Raw genomic sequence first — 13825 nt, forward strand, 5'->3', positions numbered from 1 at the left:
TTAATGTAGACAATTGTTCCACTAATGATGCTTGTATAGCATTATTTAGGGAACAATTTTTTCACCATGTTTTGCTTAATGAAGAGTTTTTGCATGTTTGATGTGCTACTCACATTTTAAACATAGTTGTTAAAAAATGTCTTGGACAAATAAGAAAGCAATAGAAGTTTTGAGAGAGTGGATTTTGTATTGGAATGCAAGCCCTTCGAGAGTTGAAAATTTTGAAGAAATGACTTGGCAATTGAGAGTTTTTTTGTAAAAGGAAGTCGATTTTGGATTGTAAAACCTGATGGAACTCTACCTATAAGATGCTTCAAGTGGCTTTGGAATACAAAGATATATTTGTACATTTGAGACAACGTGAAAAATTAAACATGGAATTGCCAACTAAAGAAGAGTGGAGAATGGCAAATGAAATATGTTCTAAATTGGAGGTGTTTTGTGGGGGCACTGAGTTATTTTGTAGGCACTAAATACTCCACATTGAACATTTTCTTTGTAAAAATATGTGATATTAAGTTATCTTTTAAGTAAGTAGAGTGAGTCCATGGATCATATTATTTCTTTGATAGCACATGCAATGCTTACTAAAATTGACAAGTATTGGAAGAATTGTTCTTTAATTTTGGGCATTGGAGTTGTGCTACATCTGAGGTATAAACTGGACATAATTAGGTTTTACTACCCAAAGTTGTACATGGACGAAAAAGAAGAAGTTCATAAAGTTTGTGAATGTCTATACTTGCTTTTGAAGGAATATTAGAAGAAGAAACGAACACCTAATGTAGAGATGAATACATTTTCCACAAGCATGAATCTTGTTAGAGAGAGCAGCCTATCGGAATCTGAATCATATATTAAGGAGAATAGGAGTGAACAAATATCAAGATCTGAATTAGATTTCTACTTGGAAACTCTTACACCCTAGGGGTTCAAATTTTGATATATTGATGTGGTGGAAGACTAATGGTTAGAAATATCCAACATTATCGTTGATAGCAAGAGATATATTGGTTGTTCCTTTTTCTACAGTTTCATCCAAGTCAACTTTGAGCACAAGAAGTAGAGTGATTAATACTTATTTTAGTACTCTACATCAAGATACTATAGAGGCTTTGATGTGTGTGCAAGATTGGGTTGGAACTGAATTCAACCGTAAGTTTATTTTTGTATTTATTAATTTTCTTAATAGTTATTTTTTTCTTTTAAAATACCAATAGAATTTGTTATTTTATTTTATTTTGTTTGCCGAAACTTATATTCCTACTTTTATCTCAGCTAAGCTACATGGTGACTTTATCTCAAAGTCACCTGCCTGCTGCAAGCTGCGCACCTCGCTCCTCGAATCTCTCCCCTGAACCGTACGTTTCCTGTGTTACAACTAGCGACGTCGTACTGGCGGACAGTGCACAGGCTACAGGCCTCTCTAGCTTGTACCTACCTTAGGCTAACGTCATACTTCTCATTCTTTACCTGATCGTACCATAAACGCAAGAAATTTGATACTGTAATTCTAAGACTTCCGTGGAACTAACTCGCTACTGCGTGTCATCGAGTTTCTAAAGTGTCCTTCGAAATGTAGTAGATAAAGACACCCTAACAAAGCTTACATCTTCTCTTGGTGCGGGCGTACACTCGTACAGCACAATCATCTGGCAGGGTTCAGAATTACCACCTTCACACCGTTTCCATCTTTTAACTTGCAGAACAAAATGATTGAACCTCTTGAGATTCAAAAGGGAGGTAAAATTAAGCTCCTGAGCTCGAATCCTTATTTCATGAAATTTGGCGTTTCACGGTACAAACTGAGGTCAGGGAGACGCGCCAAAACTTCATTAGCTAATAATCTTAAGGGGCAGCAATGCAAACACCACCTCCTTATGACTCTTTTAATTTCCTTTTAAAAGGGTAACACCAGTTCCCCTCCATCTATTTGGCGAAAGCCAATTCGATTCGCATTCTTCCAACCCTTACAATTCATCCTTCACATCAGCCTTGCTGCTGTCCTCTTCGCTAGAACTTGAGTTTCCAGCCGAGGCTGGTCTCTGGAGCTTAAACGGAATTGAGGCATGCTTCTTGAGGAATTTGTAAAATGCCACCACGGTTCGATCAGTGTCAACAGTAACCTGATCAATTGCAGAAAATTTTCCACATAAATGATGGGTGCAAAGATACAAGAAGAAGATACACGCCGCGAATTAACAAATGAATAAAAGAACAGTCAAACAAACATTAAAATGGCGACTTACTGGGTCAAAGCTCTTGTTTCCTGCAGGGAAGAAAAGAAGTGTAGGGAAACCATCGGCCTGAAGAAGCAAAAGATATGACCATTAGTCAGAGTTGAAAGCATTCATTTAGGGTCAGTTCGAGTAACTTTGCATTAGCTTTTAGCAGCCATTTAGCTCAAATGAATTTAGCAATGACATTAAACAGAAGTGTAGGGAAACCATCGGCCTGAAGAAGCAAAAGATATGACCATTAGTCAAGAGTTGAATGTCATTCATTTAGGGTCAGTTCGAGTAACTTTGCATTAGCTTTTAGCAGCCATTTAGCTCAAATGAATTTAGCAATGACATTAAACGGAAGTGGTTTAACACCAATTCCAGATTGGAATGATTCAGAGGGCGAAATTAACCAAAAGAAAACATGGTCAAAAATCAACTAATAACAAGTCGGGCATTGAGAAAAAAACCTTTGCTCTGGGATGCTCGTTGGTGGTTCCGTCCATTTTGGCAATGACAAGTGATTCAATGTCATGCAAATGCTTGGCAAGCTTGTTGTAGATTGGTTCAAGCGATTGGCAGTGTCCACACCAAGGTGCATAAATCTGGTTTAGAGCCACATACAAAATGAATGAACATGGAATTATATTCGAGGAGAGGACTTTGAGCCAGTTATAGGACAAGATGCTTACCTCAAGAAGAACATCCTTTGATTCGTCCAAAACAATCTCATCAAAATTGTCTCCCACAACAATTTTCACATCTCCATCATTCTGCATACCCAGCAAATTATGAAGGGCAGCAGTTAGAAAAGAAATACCAGGACAAGTGAACCACTGGATAAATGTAATCTAACAACTTACAGTCTCAGGAATTGGATCTGACTTGTAGAAAGGCTTCAATTTGTCTTCCAAAAATTCTTGTCCAAAAGCCTGGAAGAAAATATAGAGGCAACGAAAGAAACATTACAATGCCTACTTGCTAATGGAGCTTCATAAGTGTCAGAGCATTCAACAACCATACAGTTACATGTTAAACCCATAGGCATACCAATGGACAATTACTTTTCACTCAGAAAAATACCTAATAACTACTCAGATTCCAGTTGATTACATCCAGGCTGGCAAATGCGGTATCCACTCAACTAAATACAGGGAAATTGTATCTATATTGTGAGAGTCGACTGGAGGGTTTTCTTGTGTTTCTAATTCATTACTAGAACATTTTCACTGAAATCAGAAAACTACTAAATCTCAATATGTGTGTTACAGGAATTCTGCATTGCTATTCTAGAACACTAACCTCATAAGAGGAAAAATAAATTATATTCTAATTGCAAGCATGGCAGAGCTTCAAAATTGACTAGTAAATGACCAAATCCAACTCAAGTCAGTGTCAAGCATGTTTTAATCCTAGAGTTTGAAATAGCCGCAAAAAGGTAACAGAGAATTGGTAAAGTAAATTATGTAATCACAGTCGACCTTGACGTTCTCTAGAGTCACATCTCCATCAAGTTTATGCTTCTTTGCATCATCATTTCCAGTGTAACCCAAGACCTGTGTACAAATCAATGGTCATTTATATCACAAGTTTCAAGAGGATTAGCACAATTACACTCTAAAGATTATATAAAGGAAAAAGGACAGTACAGTAGGGCCAGTGCCAGTGACGCCAAAGTAATCTGAAACTGGTTTACCAACGTCTTCATTATCCATTTCAACAGAGACAAAGATAAGCTGCAAACAGAGATAGTCAACATCAGATACTGGTTATCAGAACTTGTCATGCAACAGCCTTACTTGTCAAAAGAATGATATGATTCATAAAGGTATGCGTGGAAACAGAGAATTGTTGCAATATAAATGGGTGAAATAGAATAGAAAATGGATTGAGAAGGGTAAATGGAACCAATTCGAGAAGGTTACCGATCTCCTAACTCTAGATCAATTTGGTTTGATTCTGGCTCCCTGGGGAATGAGTCAGCCTTCGATTTTATTGCTCTTACAGTGCTGAAGATTGAATAAAAACCCACTTTACTTGGATAAGTTGCATATCACAGATTGATCAATCATTCTTTATAAAGATTGATCATCATCAGTTTTACAGGAACCTGACGCTTTCTCTCTGATCGATTATATGTTTTGCAGACACCCTTCTACTTTCTATCTTATGATCACCAATATAACCATTGATCACTCATTGTCCTAATTAAGTGAAAAAACATAAAAACCATATGGGTAACACCCAATAGATAGAGAAATACTTGTCCTTGGGCTCTTCCTCTGTAACTTCATTCTCCATCTTATTGTCCATTGAGTTCAATCTTCCAGAAGCTATCAATCTCCTAACTCTGACAAACAGAGTAATTTGGTTTGATTTTGTGCCTGGGGAATGGGCCAGCCTTCTATTTCCTTGCCTACTTCTTACTTCATAGAAAAATTATAAGTTTGCCCTCACAAAGCTGAAAAATGAATAAAAACCTACTTTACCTGGATAATCTGCCTACAGATTGATCATTCATTCATTATAATGATTGATCCGTCATATGTTTTATAGGAACCCGACTACTTTCTTTCTGATCAATCATACATTTTGTAGACAACCTTCTATTTTCTGTTTGATCAATTATCCCCTATAACCATAGATCAATCATTGTCCTAATTAAGAGAATAAAACATAAAAACTAAGGTACTAATGGACTAAATATGTATCAAAGAACTATGCACAAGGCTCTTATCAAGTGCCCAAAAGAAAGGGCCAGCACCTGTATTTGAACCAAAAAAATTGATCTCCCTCAAAAAGCATAGATAAGTAATACAGCTTACAAGTTCACAAGCCAAAGAAAGCATTTAGGACTCCTTTCTTTATATTTGTTGAAATCTAATGAATAAAATTTGAGAAATACATAAAACGACCCAACATTGATCTTCTTAGGAAGTCATACAATTATGGTACAGTAAGCACAAAGTTCTTGGTCAAATACTGATGTAGGATATTTTGGTCATTTTACATTCTCATATGTTGCTCATAAAGATGCAGTAAGTTAGACTTCATATTAGGACTCTACTTTTCAATTTTCATTGAATTCTGATTTGTATTTGTGAAGTTATGAGAGGCAGAAATGTCCTATAACTGTAATTTTCACTTGATTTTATTAGGAGAGGGCTTGATTTCTGATCCCTCAACCAACACAGCACTCTTGGCTGCTTCTCTCTCATCTCCTTCTTTTCTCCCTCACTTCTCCTTTCTCCTATTTCAATCTAACAACTTACAATTCTAATAAATCCATGAGGTTAGAAAACATTATATCTGAGAGATATTCCTCCTCTTGAAAGGGCATTTAAGGCAACCTAAATGTATAAGAAAGAAATTCATGGTAACTCGGATAAGAGAAATGGAGTTATCCAAGCACTAAGGTGAAATTTCTTCAATAACACACGTAAATTGATCTTACAAAAGCTAAAGAAATACAATAGCGTTATTTGCAGTAAATTTGGAAAGTAATGTCCAGCAATCACCTTTCCCTTGAAAAGTTTTGCAGCCTCTTGGAAGATGGGTATAAATTTCTCCGAGTCATTAGAAGTTGCAAACAGCAGAACCTAATAACCATAAAACGCAACATGAAAAACTGTAACAGAAAATCAGAGGATTTAAGTATTTAGTTTATTTTCTTTTTATCAAAGATCCATCACATTCAGAATATGAACGCATATAAAAACAGAAGCTTACCTGTTTCTTAATTGGATTTTCAAAAATCAGTGGAGCACTTTCCCTGGTAAATTCTGTAACTAAAGGAAGCTTGTTTCCAAAAACGAAGTCAACTATGGCAGACTTTTTGAACTGACCATCTGTGTAGAGCACAAAAGCTCAGGGTCAAAAACACATTTATAAGCTGAAAGCACCATATGTAGTACAAAAATTAAAACACTAACCAAACATGCTTATTTTCTCAGCCTCCTTCTTCAATAAGACTAATGCTGGCGTTTTAACTTTAGGATCGATATGGAAAAGCTTTGCCACATTTGGATCTGAAGTTTGGTAAAAGTTGACATCATCTTCAAGTTTAGATGCAGCAGCAAGCTCCTGGCTTTCAGGACCCTGAATTTTTTCAAGAAAAAGTTGTATGACAATAAAATGCCTAACAGAGAGAGAGAGAGAGAGAGAGAGAGAGAGAGAGAGAGAGAGAATCAGGACGTAGGAAATGTGCCTTTCAAAAATAATAAAGGTAGAAAATGTTTACAACTAGTCACAATTGACAAAGCCATCAGATCTAAGATAGACAGTACTCTTCTATAAAAATACCAGAAAGATGTTCACTATCCAGCTTCTATATCATTCTTCTCTTTTTTCTTTTTTTTCTTTGGGTAGAAATCATTCTGGTTGGCAACATCAAACTAGGTCAAGATGCACCTTTCAAATGATGCATGTTAAGAAGTTCCAGTATTTTAGGCATTACCTGTATTGGTATCACTTTGAAAATATCTTTTGAATCATCATCTTGGAAAATCGAAAACTTCCTCACTAACCAAAAAGAAGTTTGAAGAACCAACTGACTAATGTGATTCATTGAGACACGCTAATCTAAAAACGGATCAAGCACTTACCACCAAAGAGTCCAGGAATCCCAAAACAACTTTGCTCTCTGTGCGCAATATCTTCTCTGCATCATCAGTTGTTGTGATGTTGTGAATGCCAGGCCCGATCTTCTTCTTGACCCAAGTCACAATTGCGTCCCTATAGATTCAGTAGTGACACTTCAGATGATCTTTAACAATATGAACTAAAAAAGATCACAAACTACGATGAAATCAGCACCGAAGACACAAATTTACTTTAAAGATATAGCTCGTCTGAGCCTTCAACTATACAAAGTCGAATATTCAAAGCTTTTGAATTTTTTTATACGAGGTGTTCCTGATAACAGTAACAAAAAAGGAATTCTAGATCAATCCTTTAACCACTCTGTATAACTCTTAATTCGAGTGAACTCAAAATACCACTAACAAGTTCTAGAAAATTACGCCTAGTGAAAGCATATGCTCTGGAAGTATCGGATAGAACGATTTCCAAAATCAACTCGCATCTCTCAGAGTGATTTTCGTGGTCCACTTTCAAATCGTGAAGTATACAGATAACAAATTCTTTTTTTAAGAACTAACCAAACACGCAAAAGTAAACCGTAAAATGATCGGGACAGACGGAAAGAGAAGCTCATAATATGAGTACGGGTAAAAAATTCTTACTTGCTCCTCTGTCCAGGATACGGCTTATGAAGTCCATCAATGAAGAAATATACGGTGGGGTAGCCTTGTACGTCATACTTCTGAGAAAGCTCATTTTCCTCGCTCGCATCAACTTTAGCGAGTACAGCCTCCCCTTTCAGCTCAGTTGCAGCCGCTGCATATTCAGGCGCAAGGGCCTGGCAGTGACCACACCAGGGCGCATAAAACTCCACCATAACGTAAGGATTTTTCTCCAAAAACTCGCTAAAATTCGAATCTTTCAACACGACGACGTCCTTCTCATCGATCTGAGGCGGAGAGTAAGAATCATCCTCTCCAGCACCGAAATCCGAGCCATCGAAATCGTCAAGATTTTCGAAATCATCGTCTTCGGGCTCGGGAATAGAATGCTTTCCAGACGTAGACTGAGCTTCGTCATCTTCTTCAAGGAAGCTGAGATCTTCTAGATCGTCGTCCTTCGAAGTGACAGCAGAGGAGACGCCGTGAAAGATTAGAAGCGATACTATGGAAAAAAGGAGCAGGATCCGCATCGCCATTCTCGTCCTGGCGAGCTAAAAATTTTCGGACAGAGAAGAAAGCGAGCTACGGAGGAGTTTCTAGTCTCCTGGTCTGAAAACCGGAAGAGCGGAGCAAAAATGGTGAGTGCCAAGAGCATACGTGACCTATTCGTTATAAAGGAAAGGGCACGACGTCGCACGAACGGAGATGCGTGACACGTGTAATAATCTCACTGGATTAGGTTGTAGATCGTCAATAACGAGACGAGTAGCAGGATGCCACGTCGTGCGTGTGAGTCACCAGTTTTAATTTCCTCTATTTGGTTTTCTTTATTTCTCCAAGGCATTGACTCCTTTCCTGTCTCACTGAGCGGAGAAGAAAACGGAAACCGCTTTTGGATCACGTGGGGAAGGTTTAGGCATTTTGAGGAGTGAACGAGGGTAATTAAGACAATGTCCACTTACATTTTCACTTGAGGCAATTGCAAAACGCATTCCTCTTATTTAATCTTCTCTATATCAGTGCTCTTCATTCTGATACAATTGCATTTGCTTGATACGGAGAACCCATTATAGTCTTTACTGGTTTTACTTCTGAGAAAATGGTGAATGCCTCTCATGAACTGCTGAGTGTGGGAAAGTAAACTGAATTTGAGAATGAGGAACAGGGGAGAGAAACACATACCTCATTCACATTAGCTTCTTTTTTTTAATTAGACCAATAATGAATAGCTGGATTATGTGAGAGACTGATCATTGGAAAAGTTCACTCCCAAGAGTTACAACACCAATCTCCTCACCAGTTTGCTGTTGATAGCCTATTTCATTCTCCTGAATAAGTTCTAGCTCTGTAACCACATTGTTCATTGTTGGCCGTCCAGCACCAGTTCCCACACACTGCAGTGCAAGCTTCATCATTTGTTGCAAGGGATCTTTTGCTTGTTCCGGTATCGTCTTGTCAAGAAAACCATTGAGATCGCGAGCAGTCTTGGCCTTTATACGTTCCACGATTATGAAACAGTTTGTTTGCATTAGCAGACATGACAAAAGGGAAGCTTTAGATTCCTCTTTTTACTACAGCTTTGATTCTATTTAGGTCTTGCAGTTAAACTAAATCAGATCAATGAGCATGCTTGTATATTGAGTCATAGAATCTGGCAATCAAATTAAATACCTGTTCAACTAGGTCTTGACTAGGATCTGTTATTTCCCTGTGGCCGGCTTCACGACCACTTATCAACTCCAGCAGGAAGACCCCAAAACCGTAGATGTCACTTCTTTCAGAGAATCCATTTGACATGCTTAGCCTGAAATTAAAACTCCTTCAACAAATGAAATATTTCAAACTATGGCAACAGAGACTAAAGTCCAGGTCGTCACGAATTTTCATTTCTTAAAGGGATCTAATTTGTCACACATATGAATTAGTGTGATGATAAAACACTAGTCCTATCAGTTTCCTCATTATTTCTCAGCCTTAGACAAAGATGAATGAAAAAAAAAATCTTAAGAGAAAAACAATCAGTTTCATACAGCTAAATGGTGATGATATCATTAAGCACATTACTAGGTTTGACTAGTAATTGCACTCAGATACATTAGTTCCCTTAGTTGAGTTGCAAAGCTCCAAAAGCTAAGAAATCTTAGCTCTTTGTTGGACGCTTGGAGCTAAGAAGCTTACTCTGGATCAAGAAAGCAATCGATGCCCAAGGAGGATCCTGCTTGCTGACCTCCAATAAGGAGTTTGGCCAGTCCAGCATCAGCTACCTTTGCTACATAGTTGCCATCCACAAGAACATTGCTCGTCTTAAAGTGCATGTGTATGTAAGGAGGCACCAATCCATGCAAATACTCTAGTCCTGATCACAGTAGCAGAATGTTTTAACTTACTCTCAAGCAGTAAGCTCTTGTTATTTTATTTGGCAATAAAGCATAAAAGCACATTACTTGTTGCAATCATGAAGTGAAAAAACTCATCATCATTAAAGAAAGATTACCTTTTGCTGCACCCAAGGCAATGGATAACCGCTGGCGCATATCAAGCTTCCCTACAGGTAAACCTTCACTGTCTGAATTGATTGGCCATTAGTTTTTATACAACAGAAAGAAAAAGGGGAGAGAGAGAGAGAGAGAAAGAGAGAGAGAGAACCATATAGATGATTTCGAACACTGCCATTGAGCTCATAGTTGTATACAAGGAACTGCTGACGGCGTTCTTGACAATAACCAACTAGCTTCACAATATGCCTGTGATGGAGATTTCCCAATTTCTCCACCTGAGTAAGCATAGCCCAAAGAGTCAATTTAAATAAGTCATACTTTACATAACAAATGTTCTGATCACTCAGACTGCTACTGCAAGCCAAATATCACTTAATGGCATGACATATGTTGCAGTTTCAATAGCTTAGCGCAACAACCCAGTGAACAGGAGTCACACGACATAAGGATAGCAGCAACTCGATTGTCTATTGCTAAAAATAACTCTAATCAATTAAATTTGGCATCTAAAGCTAAAATGTCCATCATTCACCATTTAACTGTATTGTTGCACAAGTATCCATTTACCTCTCGAACAAAAGAGAGACTCAGATCCTGTACCCTCCGCTTAATGGCAACCATAGATCCATCCTGAAGCAATCCTTTATATACTAAACCAAATCCACCTTCACCAATAACATTACTTTGATTAAAGTCGAAAGTAGCATACTCCAGCTCGGTGTAAGTTAACTGCCTCACATTATGTGCCTCAAATGAATAGAGAACTACACCATGAGGGGACTGTCTCCCAGTCTCATTCTCAACTGAAAGAACATCGAAGAACTAATAAGCAGGTATGACCAGATATCTGTTTTGAAATAAGACAAGTATCTCAACTGGCTGCATATTACCATGGGGTGGCCCAGAAGAACCAGACTCTGTTGCTCTTCTTGAGAGTCTTCTCACACGCATTAAACAGATATACACAACTGCAACAACTACAGCCACAAGAACAGCTGCACCAACTCCACTTGCAATAACGGCCACAAACTTTTGCTTTTTTGGTTTTCCAGCATGAGGAGGTTGAGGAGTGAGAGTTGGAACACTCAAGCCCCCACCAAATGTAGCTGCTTGTCTAGCTTTTCCAGACTTAGTACGTGAATCACAAGAGTGCAAACTGAAAACACCCTTTTGAGAACAAATTGCAGATTTCATGGGCAGCCTATAGAAAAACCAAGCACAGGTCATCCTAAAGATTGCAATAGCTAAATAGAAATTATAAATAATAATAATAATAATAATAATAATAACAAAAGAAAAAAAAAATCAGTCTATAGACTAAAGAAAGTTAACTTCAGAATGTCTTTTCTATGTCAAAAATGCTGATGAAGTATGTACTATAGTCACTGGCACACATGTTAGGACATGACCTTCTCTTCTGTTCTTCTTCCTCCTCTTTGTTTCATCGAATATTTTTTCCTTTCTATTTTATCAAATGTCAGGCCCATATAATTCTTGTTCTTCATTACAAGTAAATGAAAATGTTATACACTGCATAAGTTAGACCTTAAATCTCTAATGCCAGTATGCCCACCATCAATTATCATACTTCGAAATGGAGGGAGAGAGAGAGAGAGAGAGAGCCATTAGTAGCTGAGGTCTAGCATCAGGATGTCTAAAATGGATTGAGGCAAATAGCTTACAGTTCATTCTGATTCGGCAGAACTACAATTTCTGACGGTAGAGGATGGCTCAAAGACTCTCCTGCTAATTTGCTTCAACTTTGGAATTCATTAAAAACCAAAATTAATCAAGGCAGAGGCTTGTGGTGTGAAATCAAACTTCAGACTTTTTCACTAGACTAAAGTGAAACATTGAAACCAAAATATGCCGTGAGAAATCAAGCTTCAAAGTTTTCCCCAAAGTAAAACTACAAAGAACATCGCCAAAGGCATTACTTGACTGTCTAAGACCAGGACTTCAGAGCCAAAATAATAGATTCCCCAATCCGAGTGCCCTACTTAAGACGACAAAAATTTCCAAACCACGGGTTACAAAAACTGAAACCATGGGAATTGGGAGCAGTGCGACACTACCACTTCCCGTAGCCTACTATACATGGAGGGGTGGCTTCGAGTGATTATCATCAATCCGCTCAACGCGAAATATGAAGAACAGATTGTTTACTACAGTGAATAAGCTAAGCAACACAGAAAGAGAGAAGCAAAGGGAGGTAGGCGGAAACAGAAGGGAGACAACTTACAGAGAAATGATAGTCAGAAGCTTTGATTTTTGTCCACATCTGGCACCTGTCCGTTCTCCCACGCAGGGCTGTCTAACAACCAAACCAGTTAACTGTTGGGAACTGCCCACGGCTCTCTTTAAGACTAGCAATGCTTCGGCTACGCAGATCAGAAGAGAAACAGGTAAGAATTTTTTGCCCGATTAACTAGCTTCGAAATGTTGATTTATACGTAAACAGAGTCGCACCGAAATGTCTTTATTACTACAAACAGGGCTCTCACAAAGAATTACATTAAAAAAAAAAGAGAGCGGACTAAAAGAGGGGGTAGAAGGTGAGAAATGTAGTTACCATAAATTATCTGCCGTCGCGTTAATGGCATTGCACTTAAGGGATTAGGCACCAAAATCAGTACAGTAACGAGAAATGGCAGCTGTTGCCACTGGAAAGGGCACATTGTCTACTTTCATGGGCTGATGGAAACTGATTCCTGCAACTTCCCGATGTTCATCACGAAGAATCAAACTCCCCCAAAACTCAAAATCCTTGGATAGTGAACTCTGAGCTATGCAGCAGCAAGAGCAGGCTGTTGAAGAAGGAAAAATGCAAAACCAACCGGCTGGTTAGCTCAAGTCTATTGTCGGGAAAAATCTCAGAAACCGCAGAAAATACGACGACAGGGACATTGTCCCTAAATCATCTAAAGGGTTATAGAATTACAAAAGAGCAATTAGAAAGAGATTCCCGAAATCTTGATGGGGTGTCCAAGCATAAATCTTGTCTTTGTTAGAAGATAGAACCCATGAACCTCCTACAACTTAATGTATTGCAACACCAGTACGGAAACATGAAAATTGGATATAACGGGTCACTTTAAAAATCGAAAATCAACCGGTGAAACTAAAGGATGAAATTCGTACAAAATTCTCCAGCGAAAAATCGCCAATGTGGTCGAGATACAAGTTCTTCAGCAACATCAACAACTGATTCAGGGACATGGAAAATCTTAAGACCATGTTAAGTTTCAAATACCCTGAAATCCAAACTTGCAAGGTGAGGATGGAGGAAGGATTAGGAAAAAGAAGGGAAAACATGCCAAAATATTCGCAGAAGTGCAGAAGAAAAGGCCTTCTGCACAGATGGAAGCCAGCAACCATGTAATTCGAACTTAAATAACAGTAACATCTTGATATATAAAGATTCAATTCGCTATATAAGTTTTCGAAAAGCCTGAGAGAAGACAAGATGCAACAGCTTTAACAGAAGATCTTCTGTTCGACAGATAATTAAAGGGTTGCAGTTCACAGCACAGGTAACTTTGAAAGGTGTCTAACTGCAAAGAATGTCTTTATTACCTATGGAAATGTACCCAATAGCCACAAAAGTTGGTTAATGCAAAGCAGAAAAAGCTGGAACAAAGCTGTAGAACCAAAAGCAACACTGTCAATGACTTTCAAGCTCAAGACCACAACATGTTCCCTGTACCAGGTTTCTGAAAGACAGGTAAAAAGCGTTCGAATGGCAGGAGACAACTACGAAGAGACAAATGAAACACCATGAGGAAAAAGAAACCGGTGTCCTTCCCCTGGTACCGTCATGCCAAAACAATCTGAAAACCAGCAACTTGCTTTCCGAATCTTA

At 38.3% G+C, this 13825-nt stretch overlaps 2 protein-coding genes across 5 annotated transcripts; both read right to left on the bottom strand.

Annotated features, from left to right (window-relative positions):
• Positions 1 to 1700: 1700 nt before the first annotated feature.
• Positions 1701 to 8093, bottom strand: LOC137950183 (protein disulfide isomerase-like 1-4). 2 transcript variants are annotated; one of them, XM_068796568.1, is made up of 12 exons: positions 7466 to 8093; positions 6827 to 6956; positions 6155 to 6320; positions 5952 to 6070; positions 5741 to 5821; positions 3872 to 3958; positions 3704 to 3778; positions 3086 to 3154; positions 2915 to 2995; positions 2693 to 2827; positions 2250 to 2306; positions 1701 to 2126 (listed from the first exon to the last, which is right to left on the bottom strand). In XM_068796568.1, exons 1-12 carry the CDS (start codon positions 7999 to 8001, stop codon positions 1971 to 1973), a joined length of 1692 nt encoding a protein of 563 aa, XP_068652669.1. In that variant the 5' UTR covers positions 8002 to 8093; the 3' UTR covers positions 1701 to 1970. The 2 variants fall into 2 exon arrangements, with proteins under 2 accessions (XP_068652669.1, XP_068652675.1); XM_068796574.1 differs by lacking the exons at positions 1701 to 2126; positions 2250 to 2306 and adding an exon at positions 2389 to 2454.
• A 111-nt stretch (positions 8094 to 8204) lies between these two features.
• LOC137950195 (probable serine/threonine-protein kinase PBL28) lies at positions 8205 to 13682 on the bottom strand. Of its 3 annotated transcripts, none has more exons than XR_011111928.1 (11): positions 13540 to 13682; positions 12536 to 12770; positions 12206 to 12344; positions 10854 to 11164; positions 10531 to 10766; positions 10112 to 10238; positions 9960 to 10031; positions 9644 to 9821; positions 9137 to 9269; positions 8648 to 8955; positions 8205 to 8556 (listed from the first exon to the last, which is right to left on the bottom strand). XR_011111928.1 is itself a non-coding variant. In XM_068796588.1 (10 exons), exons 2-10 carry the CDS (start codon positions 12639 to 12641, stop codon positions 8716 to 8718), a joined length of 1542 nt encoding a protein of 513 aa, XP_068652689.1. In that variant the 5' UTR covers positions 12642 to 12770; positions 13540 to 13682; the 3' UTR covers positions 8574 to 8715. The 3 variants fall into 3 exon arrangements, 1 of the variants encoding a protein (XP_068652689.1); XR_011111929.1 differs by lacking the exon at positions 13540 to 13682 and adding an exon at positions 13105 to 13373; XM_068796588.1 differs by lacking the exon at positions 8205 to 8556 and having other exon boundaries at positions 8574 to 8955.
• Between the last annotated feature and the right edge of the window lie 143 nt (positions 13683 to 13825).

The sequence above is a fragment of the Aristolochia californica genome, unplaced genomic scaffold (genome assembly GCF_029961685.1).
Source record: "Aristolochia californica isolate CCGP_79_NKW_82.1479 unplaced genomic scaffold, dmAriCali1.0.hap1 SCAF_1, whole genome shotgun sequence".
NCBI lineage: Eukaryota > Viridiplantae > Streptophyta > Magnoliopsida > Piperales > Aristolochiaceae > Aristolochia > Aristolochia californica.